Source organism: Taudactylus pleione, unplaced genomic scaffold (assembly GCF_031769625.1).
Source record: "Taudactylus pleione unplaced genomic scaffold, aTauple2 ptg000018l, whole genome shotgun sequence".
NCBI lineage: Eukaryota > Metazoa > Chordata > Amphibia > Anura > Myobatrachidae > Taudactylus > Taudactylus pleione.
In genome coordinates, this window is record NW_028284420.1 from 19,020,112 (window position 1) to 19,040,774 (window position 20,663).

A 20,663-nucleotide genomic window follows, 5' to 3' on the forward strand; every position below is an offset into this window, starting at 1 on the left:
GCTCCCAGTAGTGCACCCTTATACAGTGCCCCATATACAGTGCCCCCAGTAGTGCCCCTTATGTAATGCCCCCAGTAGTGCCCCTTAAACATTGCCCCCAGTAGTGCACCCTTATACAGTGCCCCTTATACAGTGCCCCCAGTAGTGCCACTTATACATTGCTCCCAGTTGTGCTTCTTATACAGTGCCCCCAGTAGTGCCCCTTATACAGTGCCCCCAGTAGTGCACCCTTATACGGTGTCCCCAGTAGTGCACCCTTATGCATTGCCCCCAGTAGTGCACCCTTATGCAGTGCCCAAAGTAGTGCACCCTTATACAGTGCCCTCAGTAGTGCCCCTTATACAGTGCCCCCAGTAGTGCACCCTTACACAGTGCCCCCATTAGTGTCCCTTATGCAGTGCCCCTTATACATTGCCACCAGTTGTGCTTCTTATACAGTGCCTCAATAGTGCCCCTTATACAGTGCCCTTAGTAGTGGTTCCTTATGCAGTGCCCCCCGTAGTGGTCCCCCATATGTTGTTGGACCGCATCACGTGTGTCCATTTGCAATGCAACACTTCCGGGCCCCAAACAGCGGTCATGTGGTGCACTACAGCAGCGTACACTTCAGAACCAAGGGAGCCTAAGACAGCACCGCTCTGTTATGAGTAAGTAACCCCGTATACACCCAATTAAAGGGGCAGCTCCGCCCATATGGGCTATATATATCAGGTTAAATCACTCCTTACCATATACCTTGATAAAGACCTCAGAAGAGGTAGAAGGTGATGACATTTGAAGTACCCACACTGGGAAGGTAACGCTCTATAGGGGGATCAGATTAACAATCCCTATATGTACAAAAGTGTGCCTTGCTTTAAAGGTCTTTTATGAGGTGGTGACCTGTGGATAAAGGATCTTAAACAGAATTTGGAGTTACGACCTGGTATTATTGGAATCATGGTGAACTATTGGAGATTATTTCCTCCTTTTTGGGACACAGTGACATTGATATAGAAATCTTGTACTACAATTTATCTAGTGGTGTGAAATCACCACACACTAACTTTCATAGCTAGACATTTCGGCTAGTGGAGAAATATTTTCTCATTAGGTGCGTCTGAGATATATTATTTGCTTCCTTGTATTCTAAACCTTGTGACGTGTGAAAGTCACTTTGTTTCTCAAGCTGCCCTATTTAATGTGGAGCGTGATTGTTGTATATATTTCCTTCCCCATGTGAAGTGCTCCCAGTAGTGCCCCTTATACAGTGCCCCCAGTAGTGGTCCTCCTTATGCAGTGCCCCCAGTAGTGCTCCTTATGCAGTGCCCCCTTTAGAGGTCCCCCTTATGCAGTGCTCCCAGTAGTGCCCCTTATACAGTGCCCCAGTAGTGGTGCCCCCTATGCAGTGCCCCCAGTAGTTCCCCTTATACAGTGCCCCCAGTAGAGGTCCCCCCCTATGCAGTGCCCCTTACAAAAAAAACCCCCACCAACTCTTACCTGAATCCCGCTCCTCCCGCTCGGCACTATGGGAGGGACGTCATGACGTCTCTCCCATCACCCACTGCCGGAGCCAGAAGGTGGAGTCCATGAGTGAGCTCCAGAACGGCTCCGGGTGTGGGTGCAGCAGCCAATGAGAGTCTGACTCTCATTGGCTGCTAAAATAAACACACCGCCGCTGGGTAGCATGAATGTACTACCCGGCGGCGGTGTGTTTGTTACTGTGTCTGCACTACCTGTCCTGGACTGCGACTGCCAGCTGAAGCTTACGCAGCCTGGCCGGCTTCTGGCAGCTTGTGAAGACAGGAAATCTGCATCCATGCTTAAAAATCAGGAGACCAGACTGCTGACCAATATGCAGGTGTGTATGCTGCGGTGATTGGAGCTGGCGACCAAACTCCAGAGCAACAGAACCTGCAGGCTCATTAACACCAGGTCCTGAGCATGGCAGAGGCCCAAAAGCCAGAGAGATCCCGGTACCTTCCGCCAATGCGGTGGAACCCGGTGGAGGCTGCAGGCATGGCAGCGTGTCTAGATCCTGGAAGATCCAGTCCCTGACAGCTATTACTGCAGAATCCTTCAGCGGCTGTGGGTTCAGCAGTGGTGGGTTTGTACAATGTTGAAGCGGCCCATTTAAAAAATGGCATTGCAGCTGTGATTGGCTCATTTGTGGCAGCAGTTGTGAAATGGGCCACCCCCTGGAGCTGGCTGATATTAGCCAGTGCGAGGCAGCATCGAGCAGTCCGTCGTAGGTGAAAGATCTCCTGAAGAAACAAGATGCCAGAAATCCAAGGGGGCAGCAGGAGTTTAAACCGCGCCCCTTCCCTACGGACCCGAAAATTCCAGGTAAGATCTCCCCATCCTGCCCACTTCACTAGGAAGTGGGCGGGATGTGGGAGATATGCCTACTCTTCCGGGGGTGCGGGGGGTTACCTGAAAAATCGGGAGCATTCCGCGATTCCCGGGAGAGTAGGCATGTATGGTGTACAGTGACACAATCCTTTCAGCAGATTGTTTCAGCAGATGCAAACTGGTGGTCTGTTGAAAAAGTGTGTACATGTAGACTTGTTGTAGAATCTGCGACCAGGTCTGTAGTAGTATTATATAAACAGTCTGATCTTCAATTGGATCTCCTGGGGACTGGACAAGTGTGTACCCAACTATGGAAGAGGGAGGTGTGGCCATGTACATTCCAGATGTGTTCACCCAAATGTATGTTATGCAAACCCCCCAAAAAGACACATATGCGCCTGTCAGAAAGTGTATACATTACAGCTAAACCGTTCAGTCTTAGAAAAGCAAATAACCGAGGCACTTGTGCAGATTTACTGGTGTCCTGGCATATTTCTGAACTCTTCTTCTGGAAGGGGGTCAGGGGTCTGCCAGTCCGGGTTTGGTATATTATGTCGACATTGACCATGTTGACATACTGTACATAATGTCTACATGAGAATGTGGACACGGTCATTATGTCGACATTCAGCATGTTGGCACCAATGTAATCAATCTCTCCCATTATATCAATGTCGACATCATGCATTTTGACCGTCTGGTGTCGACATTAATAATCTTAACACTGTCACTGTTGACTGCATCCCACATCATTTCCTGCATGCACTGACCCCACTTCCTCTCCTTCTCCACCGTGACCAGCCTGTGGCACCCAATGACTCTCCTCCCCCATGCACATGGAATAAAGACTGAAACTAAAGGTAAGTCTGCATCTTCCTGTCCCTTTTCTATAATTCCCTCCTTTATGTGCTTGCCTCTCTTCAACTGTTGCTGTTTTTCCCATGTCTATGCCAGTCTCTCTGCCCATCTTTGTCTACACCAGCCATTCTGCACTTCTCCTGTCTGTAAAGCCTCTCCACCCACTCCTTGTTCGCAACAGCATATCTGCCTTTCCCCTGTCTTCCAATACATTCCACTTGCCTTCCATACCATTCTATTTTTTTCTTGTCATTCCATCTGCTTTCATCCCAGCACTCTGGATCACTCTTGCTTTTACATGTGAGGTAGGGATGGCCATCGACCATCGTTGGTTAGCTAACATTGGTCAGTGTTTTTGCCATCAATAGTGGAGATAGTTCTCTGCCATAGATGACAGACATTGACAGACATGCGCCAATGGTTATACCCTTTTTTTTCCCTTCCAGATCAGTGGAGAACGGGGCTTATCTCTCAATCAGTACTGTCCCCTTCTCTAATTGGCCCTCCGCTTAGTCAAGCCTCCCAGTCACTCTGCTCAGCCACACATCTTGTTTTTCTACAGAGATAATCATAGTTGGTTCAAGTCACCAATAGGTCTCCACCGATGGTCAATGTTAAACACTGATGTTAAGCACCAACGATGGAGAACCTCAATGGTTAACCCTTTAATGGTCATCCCTAATGTGAAGGAGAGAATTGAAAAAAGGGCAGGGTTCTTTTTGATACGGTAATTGATGTGCTAGACACTGGACAGTAGCGGCATGGTATATGTGTATTACTATAAGGGGCACCACAGACTAAATCTCGCCAACAACCACCTGGCAGCATGACAACTTTTAATCACAGGGGTACAAGTAATGACAACAAATTATATGTCAGAATACAGGGCCTGATTCAGAGCCGGACGCTCTGACCAGAGCGCTCGCTCTGAATCAGGGCCGTCCTAGTTAAATTTGGAGCGGCCTTTTGGACGCTCGCATAGCTGTGGGTTACCACCCACAGCTTATGCGACCGTCCATGATGATGGTCAAGACCATCGCGACCATCGGGCTTGCGAAGAGACCCTGCGGTAGGGACTCGCTGCCGCAAGCCCTTTAGTGATTTCAGTGGGGCCGGACCCAGACGGTAGGCGTTCCCATGGGAACGCCTCCGTCTGGGCAGCCACGCCCCGGCACGCCCACCCGGCTTCCCCGTCGCTCGCCGGGTCTCGTGCATGCGCACGACGGAGCAGCCTCCGTCGTGCGCATGCGCATTTGGGTAACATCGACCCGCTTGCGAGCGTCCTGCGCTCGCGAGCGGGTCTGAATGAGACCCACAGTTCCAATAAGGTTCTTAGAAATAATACAAAACAAATGTTCTTTTTTGTATATTGACTGGTGAGTATGGGCTCCTGTAGGGATTATTGATCCCTATGGAGAAACAGCCTGAGCAGGCTCACAGATGATGTTCTGTCAGCTGCATCAGTTAATGTTCCTATAAAAAAAGAAGAACATGTGTTTCAGAACCACCCATTTGTACATATCAGCAAAGGTAGGCAATGATTAGGCAATGAGTAGCTTCTACTTTGGAGCTACAAATCCCAGCATGTTCTGTCTACCTCTGCTATCAGGGTTTTTTTTCACATGGTCAGTTGTGGAAAACCTGTTTTTCACTGCATTTATCAACCAGTGGGATAGAGCCTGATCTGGCAGGACATGCCTGGACTTGCAGTTCCCCAGATGCTTGAAAGAAACAGATTGCCTACCGTCCTATCTTTAAGTCTCCATGAATTGGGGCAATCTGTGTGCACAAGAAAGGGGCATGGTCACATTTGCTTTGGTAGGTTCCAGCTTCCCCCAGGGGTGTTCCTAGATATTTTAAAGCATTGGGTTGATCCTTTCCGTTTAATCTCAAAACACCACTTCAATTCCGCTGGTGCATGCAGCATTATTGGGCACCTTATACCGGGCACACAACACTAAAGGCCTGATTCAGAAATGGACGGTTTGTACACATCAACTGTACTAAAATATGCAAAAGCCGCAAAAGGCATCTTCAGTAAAAAGATGGCTTCTGCCGGCTTCACTTATCTGCTGCCTTGTCCAAAGACGCTGCATGACCACTGGAGATCTGAGTAACCCTCAGATTACTCAGGATGTCCAGCAAAATCACATTACCAGGCCCAGTGAAGCTGCATCCAAGGATACAGCCAGAATATGGGGCAGACACATCCCCGTTTTTTGGAATGCTCCCTGTCGCCGCCCTTAAACGCCAGCAGCATGTGACCGACATCGCAGAAACAGATTTGCAAACAACAGAAATGTACGCAAATATCAAATTTATGTAAATTTCTGATAGGCCCTAAGAACGCTTAGAGTTAGGGCCCTGGTATTCACAAAAGGGCCTAATAGAAACCCTGGCAGCCCTGTACCTCTCAGCTGTCCCAGACGTCCTGGTTCAAGGGACTGTCCCGCAAATCAGACTGACCAGCCTAAATCAGGATAGTTGGAAGGTTTGGCTCATAGAATTTGAACTAGGCTATATTTTTCTGATCATTAGGGAGATGATAAATATATAATCTATAAACTGTTAGTTTGCAGAAACAAAACAATGCTCTGCAAAAGAATAGCTCATATTTAATAAGCACAGAAAAGCCCTATTACTGGGCAAAACATTTATTTATACTAGGGATGACCATCGACAGTTTACAACCGTCAATGGTCTATGGCCGATGGAAAGTGTTTTTTCCATCAATGGTGCGGTCCGCAGCACTCAGTTATTGATGGCAAAACCATAGATGGTTTTCTAATGATGGTTTAAATCCAACGACCATCGATGGTACAGTTTTCAATGGCCTTCACTAGTTTATACTATGTTTGTATAGTAGTCACTAGCTTTCCCCAGTATGGGGAAAGCTTCTTAGATAGGATAGCGACAGCATCGCCGTTTCAGGATAGCAGGAATTATGCAATAAAAAAAATAATTGTATTATTTATTTATTTAAATAACACATTGTTTAAATTAGAATGTTATGAAAACACATATATATGCTAAAGTTACAGCTTCCAGTTTCACTGTGCATGCATGTATCCACCAAGTCACAGCTTCTCCTATGATATTTTAATAATAAATTGCGGCAATAACTGATTTTCAAAGCTATGTTATAGTCACAGATTATTACATAGGGGCTTTAGGAGTAATTTACTCCTAAAGTCCCTATTGTCTTAACAATCATTATCGCAGGACAATGTAATGTTGCACCATTATAATTTGTCATGTTGGGGCTCCTCCTCTAAACAAATGTTTCTTGTCTCTCAGCTAATGCTGTCAGCAAAGAGTTAAAGTGATATGCACATGTCTGGCTAAGGTACGCATCCATAGTGTTTGACCCAGAAGGGATCCAGCAAAGCCACTTCAGCTTTGCTGGTCCTCATTGCCGTGTATAGCTAACACCATGCTGAGATTGCTTTGGTTAACAGTGAAAAGTTAGTTTTTATCACTTGTTAAATGGACTAAGGCCGTCTGTATTTTTTACGATACTAAGCTCTTGCTAAATTGAGACAGAGCCTTTCCCCAGAATTTGTACCAAATATTTGGCTTTTCTCTGCTTCATAAATAGACTCCTTGAGCATGACAGCCAACTGTATTGGGGGTGTTTACACTACATGCAACACATGACTCAAAAAAGGATGTAGACAGTATGTTATTCAAAATGTCGACACATGAAATTAGGGTTACAATGCAAGTAGGGTTAGGCTACAATTAAAGTTGTTTGGTGTCAAAATTCAGACTGTCGACATTACATTCCACACCACTCCAAAAGTGCTCTACACAAACATAATTGCTGGCAGCACAAATATTGGGAGTGCTTGAGGACACACAGAGCTGGCTCCAATACCTCTAATGCCGCGTATCCACTAGACCAAGGGTGTGGAACCTTTTTTCTGAGGGCCATTTTGATATATATAACATTATTCGCAGGGCCAATGCAGGCCACGCCCCTCCATGTGATGCCACACGGGGGTGGGGCCACAATCGCCGGTGATTAAATCAATGCCTGAAGCATCCTGAGGATGCTCCAGGGAGCTGTAAGGGCAGCGGTGTGACCGTATCAAGCATCCCAAGGACGCCCCAGGCGGCACTGCTGCATAGATTCTGGCTGCAGAGTGCCATACTAGGCACAATGCTAGCCAGATGAGGCTAGCAGAAAAAAAGCTCCAAGGGCCAGAACAAACGATTCCGGGGGCCTTATACGGCCCCCGGGCCTGAGGTTCCCCATCCCTGCACTAGACGATAAATTGGAAGATTTGAATGATAACGATATCGTGGGTATGCAGTCAACAACCAGCGAAGCACGCTCCCGCTGGTCATTGGCGAGATCTTTCATCGCCCGTACTTGCAGGGGAACCTGGCGATATCGTCAGATTCTGCAAGTACGGGGATAAGGGAGGGTGACGTCACTGAACGATATTGTGAATGATATAGTTCAGTGTGGGTGCTCAATGTCGTTAATGACATGGAGCCCGACACTGCAGGGCAAACACTAGACGATATCTCTCATGGAGCATATCGTCTAGTGGATACCGGCCTTTAGTATGGATGAGCATCAAAGACCAATCTTTTTAGAAAAGCTCGATCTTTATGCCCGATACATTGCATTTTTTTTTTTGTTTTGAGCTTTTATTTATAGATTCTGGAGGTATGAAGAATCAATGGCAATCAAACCTTGTTGCTGGTAGCATTGATCTCATACTTGTTTTCATTGTTAGGCGCCATTATTAATGATCGCTATTGCCATGTGATCTGGGCATGACATTACCGCCCATGATCGCATTGCAATATGTGATCATATTGCCTGGATGTATCATCCGAGACATGCAGGGACATGGGCTCCGTTCCTGCGATAACCCCGGAGAGCTGCCGGCCAGAGGAACCTTCCACCGGCTAATTATGCGCTGTGTAGCCCATAAGCTACAGCGGCTAATGATAGAAGGGGTCATGTTGGAGGGTGGGTACAGTATATGCACACAATGTTAGTGGATGGCAGTGGCAAACGCAGGATTTCTAGAGGGGGGTTTCCAAATGCCTGATTTTAGAGTGAGTGTGGCCAGTCCATAAGTAGGGTAGAATTAGCACTTATCCAGCTTTAATATGCGTCATACATAGTATATTATGTGTCATAATTCCAGCATATACAGGACCAGTGATCACAGTAAGCCATTAGATGCGGCATCCTGCCTGAGCTGAATGTATTTATATTAGATGTGAGCACCATTCCAGGGCATGGGAGCAAGTCCGGGAGTCTGGGGGAGCAACAGAAGAACCTAGCACTGCCCTGGACATATATGTACATATTGGGCTCTATAGCAGTGCATCTCTAACAGTGCATGTTTTCCAGATCTCCTAATTGGTGCACATGTGTATTTATTATTGGGTGACACATGTTAAAAGATCCAAATGTGGTGCTAATTATTTCATTTGTGGTACTGAGAAGAACATGCAACACTAGTAACAATCTATTATATTACTATTTCTATTGTTGTCATGCTGTGGGCTGGGGAGGGGGGTTTCCAGGCAGACGGAACCCCCCCCCTGCGTTTGGCTATGGATGGTAGCGACCAGGGAATTGTGCTACAGCTCATTAACATGGCTTGGCTCAAATAGTAACTGCTTGGCAGGTAAGCTTACATTTGTAGTCACACTGTAGCTAGATGGGACTTTATGTCGTTAAGTGTAGGGTCAGCTCATACATGAAGTTAGTACGTCAGGAATTCTTAGCATTTCATTAAGAACGGGAATATAAATGATACAGTTCTCTCTCTCTGGTAAATGTGTCAGTTGTTGTTTTACAGCTCAGCCCGGACACTACCAGGAACAGGAAACTACTAGATTTACACTGACACGTGGAAAAACAGATTCTATGTGGTGTAGAAGGGAAAAACATTAATCCCTCCCCTTCTCTGAGCTGTATACTGGTCTAACTGTGGGGCCGGCCTGGATTAAAGATCCCCAGCAGCAGGGAGTCAGACTGTATGCATGATTGTGTAAGATGCCGCTCTGTGCCAGCCTGGCTTAGGCGACTTCCCATCTGTTACTACAGTTACTGAATGGCCTCTGTTGGGGGCAAACATGTCTATAGGAGTGACTTGGTGCGACTACTGCAACAAGATGATCAGCTGCAGCCCCAACTCAAGACCTCCCAACATGTGGATCGAATGAAGAGGAATACTGGTGACCCTTACTGGACCAGGTCAGTGAAGTAACTTTTATTATTTTTCGCTTAAACTCTAGTGCTTGCAGACTAATCAGTATTAACATATTACACCAAGTATCATTCTACTGTGCTAGATCTGTGGCAGGCAAACTAGGCTACACATCTCTTGTACAACTAAAAATCTCTGCATACCTTGGCTTGTCAGTCTTTGGCAGGGTATGCTGGGTCTTGTAGTTCCACTATAGTTGGTACCCCACCGGTTGCCTCAGCTTGTTCGTTTAAAGTATGTACAGAAATTTTGCTTCAACACCACATATGGTTACGGTGGGTAAATTTTGTAAACTGATTGTGACGTAGACCATTGATATGTGTTTATTTGTTCTCTACAATATATATAAATAAATATATAACATTGCTGTGAAATTATCTGCAAAATACAGAGTAAACCAGTGGTTCTCAACCTCTGTCCTCGAGGCACCCTAACAGTCCAGGTTTTCAGGATATCCAAACTTAAGCACATGTAACTTAATTAGTACCAGTCGGTTTAATTATACCATCTATGCACAAGCATGGATATCCTTTAAAACCTGTATTGTTAAGGTGCCTTGAGGGCCGAGTTTGGGAACCCTTAGTGTAAACAGTTTGTAGATTAGTAGAGTGAGTAGTTTTATGGTTTGCCAGGACATCTGTTTATTGGCACAGCATCTCGGCATCAGCGCAATGATGCATTGCTTATCGCTGCAAATAGACAATACAGCATTTCTGCTGTAATTTTCCTTTTAAGCCATCATCAGTTTATTTTATCTTTTTTGCAGTTCTCACTAACCTTTTTCTCTGCTTCAGTATTTCTTGGAATAGGCGCAGTTAATATTTTTGGTTATTTTTTCTTATTTTATTTACGTCACATAGGACATTTTTTTGTGTGGTGGTTAATAAAAAAATTCTTTCAGGGTAGTTTTTCAGTCTCATATGCTTTTTGTTCGGCTGTCGTGGCAGAAAAACATTGTGTTCTCTAAGTAGCTGTCACAAATCAAAATGACAATAACTGGAATATCACAGCTGCTACCCACATCGAGGGAACCTTCCAGCTTTTATGTTTTATATTGCTTCTAGCTGCTAGTGCTGGGGGTGAGGTAAGAGGCTGCTGTATTGCCAATGCTTGCAATCCCCTTAACATCACTTTTATACTCTTAAATCAACTGTACTCTTTGGGGGGAATTCATTTGTTTTGTTGATGAGTGCCACTAGCGCCTATTACTTATTGCGCATGTCGTGTCCAAATGCACCGGCATTAGCTGTGTAAAGCGGCTTAACCCATGCAAACTACTGGGCGTGATGAGTTTGGATGCCCAAAAGACAGACTTTGTGCGGATTTCTGCTCACCACCTCTATAGGGTGCTAGCAGAAATAATGGGCGCCCACGACAATCGTCAATTGAATAGCTGCCGTCGCCTTATACCGCTTTTCCACCAAAAACCCAGGTCCGACCTGGGTTTTTGGACATGGTTCCAACCCTGGTCAGACCCAGGTTAGACCCATTTACACTGCACCTTCGATCTGGGTTACTCTGAACACAGGTCTGCCCTGCTAAACCTGTGAGATCATAAAAAGTGGGAGGTGAATGTCCCACAACCACCAATCAGCTCATCTTAGGCATGACCCAGGTCAGATAACCCGGGTTGCACCGTTTACACTGCACCATTACCCTGGTCCATCCTGGGTCCAACCCTGGTAGCTACCTGGGTTGGATTGCTGGGTCACTTGACCTCGGTTATTTTTCAGGGACCCTTTTACACTGAGCTGCGACCCGGGTAGATCCAGCAAAAATCCAGGTTTTTGCTCTGGTGTAAAAGGGGTATTAGACAGGAGCTGCAGCTATGTTAAAACAATTGAATTTCCCACTTAGTGAAAGATATGATGAGCACTAGTCTGACAAATACACACGTCCTGTTCATCTTCAAGTTGAACGCAGTGTGTGGAAATATATATTGGACAAATTATTAATCTAGCAATGAACTTTTTTTTTTTTTTCTTAGTGTGATGCTAAAAATATATTTATGAAGGGTTGAAGACAAAAGTGACCTGTTTACATTCCATTTATCTTTGACATTCCCAAACGTCACACCTCGGGTGTGTCTGAGATATCTTTGTTGCTCATCAAACTTGTGTCCTTGTTTAAGTTAATACAAATACTGGGTATTATAATTCCCACTACAGCCCTGTGTGGAGTTTGTATATTCTCCCTGTGCTTGTGTGGGTTTCCTAAAGGTACTCCGGTTTCCTCCCATACTCCAAAAATATAATGATAGGTTAATTGGCTCCCAACATAATTAATTGTAAACTCCACTGGGGCAGGGACTGAAGTGAATGGTAAGATATTCTCTGTAATGCGGAGTATGTGTGCGCTATATAAATAACTGGTAATAAATAAATGTACCTACAAATCACGACCCTGATTTATGTTAACCACATATACAGCCATCAGGTAGTTATATGTAGATTTTAATTGGATTCCTGCTGTTTAGTTAATATTAAGGGTAGATATGTCTGTTCCTCTGATGTCAATCTGCTGCAGGAGCAGCCTATGCTAATGTTGTGGGACATGCCAGTGGAGGCCCCAGTTCTGGTCTTCTCTACATATGCGGGTGCTGATACAAGTGCAGTGAACCCCAAGTTTTGACTTTCTGTTCCAGATTTAGAAGCTCACTTGGAGTTTATCTTGAGATGGAGAATGCTGAAGGCAGTGTTTCTGTTGACAATTGCCTCTACCAGAATGATTGGGGAGTTATAGCCACCGTGGTACAAAGAACCCTTTTTAAATATCTAGCAGGATAAAATGGCTCCAAGAGCCAATCCAACTGTCAAAGCTGTATCCACCAATAGGTTGTATTACCAACTTTTTTGTGGAAAGGAGAGTAAGCTACACTTGCTAGTTTGGCGAGAGCAAATTCAATCACTATGTATTTATCCAGGACAGAAGGTCTGCAGAACAAGAGCTATTCATGATCCCGATAGAACTCTTAAAAGCAGTTTATTTCTAGATGGATCAGACAGGATATCATACAAGAAGAATGGGCGTAAGGTGCCTGAGAGCCCACTCGTCCTGTGAGGTTGCAACAACTTGAGCAAAAAGGCCCAAACTTCGGGCAGCAGACTAGATATCTATCCAAACCTCCTTCTCTACTCACTATCATATATTTGTAGTCCTCCCTACTATATTGCTTGGGTACATCCTAATATAATAGCTGCCATGTAGAAATGAAGGAGAAAAATGCTAATTATATTTACCAATAATTAATTTTCCTTGGTATACTCCATGGAAGCCCAGAATTCTCACATATGTTGTTGAAAATGACAATACTTTTCAGATACAGTTTGGAAAGTTACTCAAAAATTAAGCAGAAGTGCTACCTACCCTATAAGGAAAGCTAAACTTTATGATGTCCGCCATGGAGTATTTCAGGACAAAGCAGTTATTGGTAAATTTAATTTACTGGGTTTTTATTTTTAATAAGTTATAGAGACTTATGTACAGTTGGACTAATTTCACATAAAAGTGCAGACAAAGAGAAACGCCTTTACATGTGCATGTTGAGCAGAGAAGCGTAGACGTGACTTTGCAGTATTAGTAAAAAATTGCTAAAGTCCTATAAAATGACAACATATGCTAAACAGTCCCCTGATAGGTGGATTATATCATGTGACAAATAGCATATGTAAGATACCAGAGGGAATTATAGGGAAGGGGAGGAGAAGAATGGAGAAGAGAAAATGGTGCATGTTGTGAGGTATTATGGAGTCATAATTTCTCCATTTGCTCATGTGCTCCTAGATGTCTGTCATATTGCATGGGTTTGCAGAACAATATGGCCGCACCTTTGAAGGATCTAAAATTTGTAGAGGCTGATGACAAGAGTTGGGTGGAGCGAAACCGCTCTTTGCAAAGCAATAACGAGATTTCATTCTGCAGAGTGAGATTATTGAAATGAGCTAACAGAATGAAGAGGGTGCATTTGTACTGGTTTTCTTTGCTATGCAGATTTTCTGAAAGTGCTTGCTATCATTAGAAGCTACTTGATTCCAGAGGTGGCTAACAATTTGACCAGATAATCAATATGTTGGACCTGAGGCCCAACAACCACTATACAGTGACATGCGGTGAGGTCAATGGCTGGGGAGGCACACATGGAGATGGGTCTGAGTGCTGGGAGCCTGTCTCACCCCCTACTCATTGTATGTCTCCCCTCACTACACTGAGCTTCTGTGTTCATTGATTCTCCTACCTGAATCACTGTGTCTTCTCTTGCTGCTGAGCTCCGATCTATAAGTACTGCAGTGCACTTCCTGGTCACATGACACATCCAAGGTAATCAGTGCTCGAGGAATGCGCCCCATACTCAGAGGCATGCCTCTATTTGCTCTCTTTCTGTGCAGCTTACTGCCCGTGGTGTGGCCCCGCTCCCAGCTCTGCAAGTAGTGTCTGACTATACAGTAGTGAAGCAGAGCTGTTGTTGCCTCATCTCTGGTCTCTCTGCAGGCCCAGGGAGCTCCACAAAGCTATAAGGCTAACTAATAAATACAATTATTACAATAAATAAAGAAGATGTTTATAAGTTATAAATATCTTCTTTGTAATATTTGAAGCATTTTTATATCAAATCTCAGGAGTATGACAAGGGAGGCTCTGCCTCTCCTGACTGCACGGCACTGTCACTGTAATATATCAGAGTGTTATTTGGGAAGATATAATGAAGATGTAGATGAACCTTAAACTCTGACCAGGATGTTTATAACAAATGTGTTTCCTTTAAAAAAAAAAAAAAGATAATAATAAAAAATATATAATATAATTTTAAATTCTTTATTTGAAGATTTTAGAAGAACTGCAATATAAGTAGCATCCAATGCAAAATCAATAACTGAGACAATATAGCACATCACTGTACTCATGGACAGATATAAGAGATGGAGGGGAAAAAAGATAGGAAGAAAAAGAGAACAGTGGGAGGTAGGAGACAGTGAAGAGATGTGAGGGACGGGGAAGGAGGACCTAAGTGTACTATCACAACTGTCTGTGACAATGGAGCTTATCCTACACATTGGGTAGAAAATCACAGTGCCTGCTCAACAAGACCAAAAGTAGAGAATGTACGAAGGATACCCAAGGCAAAAATATGGGGTGAGAAGTGAGGCTTAAGAGCTGGAGTCCTTGAAGTCCAACCAACTGAACCCTATAGACACTGTATGCTTATCCACATTTGAAAAAAAGATGTCATCCATGGACATGAAAAGTTCCTTTCTTTCACACCATTCACTAGAAGGTGGAGGAGGGGACACGCCAATGAACAGGAATTAACCCTTCCAACATACTGCATTATTGATGTCTTCAAGTTGCGATTTCTTTTATGCGAAGACACTTGGAAATAAGAGTAAGAAAGGTGCGAGAACCAAGGGCCAGTCAGGAGTATTCCTTTAATCTTAGAATATTGTTGCTGTGTTTGGCCAGATGAAAACATTTGCTGAGTTATCCACTTTCCATACTGACGTATTAGGTCTCTGTGATGTTGGTTCATGTGTGACTATATGGATGAGACTATCCTTCTTTGGAAAGGATAGCAATGTAAGGATTACGCATTGTCTCTTGGTAATATTCTTTTGCTGAATCAATGTACTGATTTTAATCTGAAGATTCTATTAGTAAGTATATGGTGCCTGTAAATGTATTGGTGGAGTGGTTCCAGTTTCCCAAATTTAGTAAAACTCTTCGCATCCCACCTGCCTCCACCATACAAACACAGATCTCTAAAATTCAATGAGAGACAGGAATTATTGTTGTGGTCGAGATGCATACCACATTAAGGTGTTTCAATTATTGGTTTACAGTCACTACATTTCTAGTTGGACCAATAAGTACTGCGACTGCATTGGTGAGATTAAATTAGGCAATTTGAGCTTCAGACTTATGAAAATACATAAATTCTTGCTAAGTTATATGATTCAAGTCATAGTGCTGAGAGTCTGATCCACACAAGTTAATGTGGAGTGATCTAAAGTGACCATGTTGACATTCCTAGTGCATCTAGTTCAAGGCAAATTGAGCTTCCCTCATCTTTTCAGGTCCTCTCGTTTGTTTAATGAGTGATGGATAATTCCATTTATAGAGGGTGTCATTTGACTCGATTCAATTAACAGCGAATTAAATAGCGCTATTCAATTCAGAGCACTGTTAAGGATTTCTTTTCTACTTCAGGGTCCATAGGGTATCCACAGGAAACCTTGGGGTATAGGTGTGACGTCAGTCGCTGGGCACCATAGAGTTAAGCTTTTCAGCCTCCCAGGATGCACTAGGGTCCCCCTCCTATACCCCGCCCCCGAGCCAAGGCACCTCAGTTTAGTTTGGTGCCCGGCCGGCGTCGGGTGCACCTGTCGGAGTAGGGGGCTAGAAGAGCCCCTGAAGCTTTCTTCAGTGCAGCTGTGGCTGCACATCTGGATGTACAGCATGGACAGTCAGTCCTGACGTCCATGCTGTCTTCCCTACACCCCCGCCGGTACCAGAACGCCGGTACCGATCCGGGGATGCTGGTGAGCATCTGGGGTCACAGCTAGCGGTGACCCCAGATGTTCCGGACCATGGCCGGATCCAAGGGGGACAAAGGTAAGCAGCAGGGTCCCGCGGTGGGTCCCCGCTGGTCACATGGTCCTAAGTCCCCAGGCAGGGGGCTCCCTGGGGACTGGCTGCAGCGTGGAGCCAGGCGACCAACCTGCGCTTTCCACTACCCCCTGGGACAGCGGACCGCAGCAGAGCGGTAGCGCTGCGGCGTCCCAGGGGTTAAATGCATGCCAGGGGAGCGCGCCTTCCCTGTCTCACAGCCGGCGCCTCCCCCGCTGCACACAGCCCTCTCTGCATGCTGCCGACTGGTCCTGTGGCAGCGCTCCTCCCCCAGGCCAGCCTCCTCTCTGCTCCTCGGCGGCCATCTTCTCCAGAACGCATGGTGAACGCTGCTGGAAGCGCTGGACGGAAGCATCGTGGTCTGGGTCCCCCCGCATACCTCTCCTCCGCTGTGGCTCAGGTCTGTGTATGCAGCGCTGTGTCCTACCAGGCCCTGTGTCTGTGTAGTTGAGTGATCAGCGCTGTTAGTGCAGGAATTGTTATTTCTCTGCATTGTATGTGACTGTGCTAGCGCTGCCTGTAACTTTTCTTCTCTAAACTGTCAGCTTTATTACTGTCCCTGTTCTTTCTGCTAAAGCCCTTGCGGTGCGGTGCTGCAGGGTGGTCTCTCGCCTATTTAATACTTAATTGGTGAGAGAGGTCACATACGTGGTGCCATCATGTCTGAAAGTGATTTTCCCCTCCGGCTACAGTGTACCACGTGCAAAGTACCATTAGCGGAGGGGGAGGGTAGCGCGGAGGGCCTTTGCCGGCAGTGTTTGTCCATGGCGCGGCCTATTACGGTTACAGCACCGGTACAGGAGCCGCCCTGGGCTTGTTTCGCTCAGGCGTTAACAGCTTTAGTGGGCCAGTTAGCTCCGCAGCCCGCGTTTACTCCGATGGGTTTGTCCCAGCAGTCTGTGGTGTCGTCACCCATGCAGGGGTTCCCACGACAATTGGTGGTACCCCACAGTCTCCCTATTTCCCCGCTCCCGGGTTCTCAGGAGCCAGCGTGGGTTAACTCCCTGACGAGTTCTGTACAGCACTTGTCGGATGTGTTGCAAGGGGAGTCTGTGATGCGGCCTCATAAAAGGCCGGTGGCATCTCTGTCCGCTCCTTATGAGGATGACGAAGGGACGTCTGATGATGGGGAGATTCTGGATCCTTACGATCAGGAACCTCTCCATACTAAGGACGCTGATGCTAAGTCCAAAGTATATATTCCTGGACTTATTCGGGCGGTCCGCACAGCCTTGGTGATTGAGGACGAAGTTCCCCCAGCGGCTAAATCTAAGTATGCCTTTTTCAAAGATGTGAAGGGCGATGCCACAGTCTTTCCTCTTTCGGGTCAGTTGGTGGACCATTTAGAGGAGGCGTGGAAACAACCTGGCAAAAGATACCAGCCGCAGAGACGCCTGGCGGTGGCTTATCCGTTCGCGGATAATTATTTTGCTAAGTGGGAATCCCCTCCACAGGTGGATTCTCACGTGACCCGTCTTGTCCGTAGTGCCACATTGCCGATGCCATCCATGTCCTCCCTTAAGGATGCTACGGACCGCAAGGTAGAAATCTGCCTGAAGTCCGCTTATTCCCTTGCAGGGGGGGCAGCACGGCCGGCTATGGCCATTTGCTGGGTTGCCAGAGCGATGGAGCGCTGGGCGGATTCATTAGAGGCTTCTTTTGAATCCGACTGTCCGGCCGAACAGGCGGAGTTGATTGGCAATTTCCGTGATTCGGCCACCTACATCAACGAGGCGGCTCTAGACATTAGTACTCTGGTGTCTAGAATTTCTTCAGCAGCGGTAGCTGCTCGTCGCACCTTGTGGCTGCGATCCTGGAAGGCGGATGCAGATTCCAAGAAAGGTCTGGAAGCGTTGCCGTTTACCGGAGAAGTTCTCTTCGGTCCGGATCTGGATAAGATTGTGGCCACGCTGGCGGCAACCAAATCTGCTTGTCTCCCGTCGGCCGCTGCTCCTTCTGGTTCGGGACCATCGTCCTTTCGGTCATCTAGGGCCCAGGGCAGGCCCAAACCACAGTCGTTTCCTCGACAGGCTGGCCCTAAGAAATCGGTCAAGCCCCGGAAGCAGGCATGGAGTACCAGACGTCCGGCCCCCAAGCCAGATGACAAGCCTGCGGCCTGACGGTCCGGGCCTCCCTTTGGGGGATCCCAGGGTGGGAGGCCGCCTGCTACAGTTCGCCCAGTGTTGGTCGACCACTACGACAGACACTTGGGTTCTGGAGGTGGTTTCCCACGGATACGCCCTCTCCTTCCGGCACAGACCCCCGGCTCGCTTCTTCACCACGGGTCTACCATCAGACCGGAACAAGGCTACGGAGCTGCGGAAGGTATTGCACACTATGCTCCAGGCTGGAGTTATAGTGCCTGTTCCATTCTCCCAGAGGGGCCAGGGTTTCTATTCAAATCTATTTTTGGTACAGAAACCCAATGGGTCATATCGTCCGATTCTCAACCTCAAAGCACTCAACAAGTCTTTGCGGGTCCCGAAGTTTCGGATGGAGACCCTACGGTCCATCATTCTGGCGCTGGAACCTGGGGACTACATGGTGTCATTGGACATACAGGACGCTTACCTGCATGTCCCTATTCTTTTGCGCCATCAACAGTTCCTCAGGTTTGCAATCCGCAGCGACCACTTCCAGTTTTGGGCGTTACCTTTTGGCCTGGCAACAGCACCACGTGTTTTCACCAAGGTGATGGCGGTCATGGCGGCTTCTCTGCGGCTGCAGGGAGTCCGCATGTTGCCGTATTTGGACGACCTGTTATTGGTGGCAGGATCTCCAGAGCTCCTGTTACGCCACTTGGACCTGACCATTGCACTGCTGCAACGGCACGGCTGGCTAATCAACTGGCAGAAGTCCACTCTAATCCCGTCTCGGAGGATTCTGCATCTTGGAGCCTTATTGGACTCGGGACAGCAAAGGATCTTCGTGACGGAGGACAAGATCTCTGCTTTACAGTCAAGGGTGCGCAGTTGCCTGCACAGCCGCCGGGTGTCCTTACACTCGGCGATGAGGTTACTGGGCTCCATGGTGTCGGTGTTCGACATGGTGGAATACGCCCAGTTTCACTCCAGACCTCTGCAGCACCTGATCCTGTCCAAGTGGAACGGGCTGCCTCAGTCTCTGAAGTCCCAGACGATTGTGCTCACCCAGGAGGTTCGCCTGTCCCTTGCGTGGTGGTTACAGACGACCCACCTCAACAAGGGACGTCCGTTCTGGGTTCCAAATTGGGTCCTGTTGACAACGGACGCCAGTCTTCGGGGCTGGGGAGCAGTTTCGGGTCCACACTTGTTCCAGGGCAGGTGGACGCCGACAGAAGCGGAGCTTCCAATAAATATCTTGGAACTCCGTGCGGTCTTCAATGCTCTCCAGCAGGCACAGCGGTTTCTCCAGGGTCGCCCGGTGCAGGTCCAGTCGGACAACGCTACCACCGTGGCCTACATAAACAGGCAAGGAGGAACTCGCAGTCGGGCGGCTCTCGTAGAGGTCTCTCGGATCCTGGTTTGGGCGGAGCGCAATCTTCCGGCCATATCAGCGGTCTTCATCCCGGGAGTGCTAAATTGGGAGGCGGACTTTCTAAGTCGCCAGGACGTTCATCCGGGGGAATGGTCCCTGCACCCGGACGTTTTTCAACTACTGGTGGACAGGTGGGGTCTTCCAGAAATCGACCTCATGGCGTCCCGGCACAACAACAAGTTGCCGGTGTACGGGTCTCGCACAAGAGACGAAGGGGCGTCTCTGGTGGATGCTCTGTCCGTCCGGTGGACGTTCCGGTTCGCATACCTGTTCCCTCCGGTCTCCCTTCTTCCACGGGTAATCCGGAAATTCAAACAGGAAGGAGGGACGCTCCTGTTGATAGCTCCCGCGTGGCCCAGACGGCACTGGTTCTCAGACCTTCAGGGTCTGTCCGTGGACAGTCCTCTGCGGTTGCCGCTACGACCGGACCTTCTGTCTCAGGGTCCTTGCCTTCACCCGGACCTGACTCAGCTGTCTTTGACGGCGTGGCTGTTGAGACGGCCATGCTGAGGTCCCGGGGGTTTTCCAGCTCTGTGGTGCGTACCATGTTACGAGCTCGGAAACCGTCTTCCGCGAGGATATACCATCGCGTGTGGCATACGTTCTTCCAGTGGTGTCGACCGAGAGGTTATGCACCGCGGGAGTTTTGTCTGTCTCGGATTCTCACCTTCCTGCAAGCGGGACTAGATCATGGGCTTCGCCTTGCTTCTTTGAAGGTACAGGTTTCGGCCCTATCTGTCTGGTTTCACCGTAGGATTGCTACAATCCCGGATGTGCGCACCTTTATGCAGGGTGTTCTCCGCATTCAGCCGCCCTTTGTTCCACCTGTGGCGCCTTGTGATTTGGCTGTGGTCCTGAGGGCTCTCCAAGGACCGCCGTTTGAACCACTGGGCTCAGTGGCTCTTAAATGGCTAACAGCTAAGACTGTTTTCCTTCTGGCCATTGCTTCGGCCAGACGTGTTTCTGAGTTAGGGGCTCTTTCTTGTAGACCCCCTTTCTTGGTTTTTCATGGGAACAGGGCAGTGCTCCGCACTCGGCCCGAGTTTCTTCCCAAAGTTGTTTCCCAGTTTCATGTTAACGAGGAAATAGTTGTTC

General features: G+C 47.3%; 1 protein-coding gene across 4 annotated transcripts in view; it reads left to right on the top strand.

Moving 5' to 3' along the window:
* Nucleotides 1-20,663, top strand: part of SLC17A9 (solute carrier family 17 member 9) — a 63,394-nt gene that overhangs the window by 13,526 nt on the left and 29,205 nt on the right. Inside the window, exons 1-2 of one of the 4 annotated variants that reach the window (XM_088442824.1) lie at nt 8,825-8,846; nt 9,021-9,418. In XM_088442824.1, the coding sequence (XP_088298950.1) occupies nt 9,276-9,418 (143 nt within the window). In that variant the 5' untranslated portion in view covers nt 8,825-8,846; nt 9,021-9,275. The other 3 variants (XM_088442823.1, XR_015869413.1, XM_088442822.1) reach the window with 3 other exon arrangements.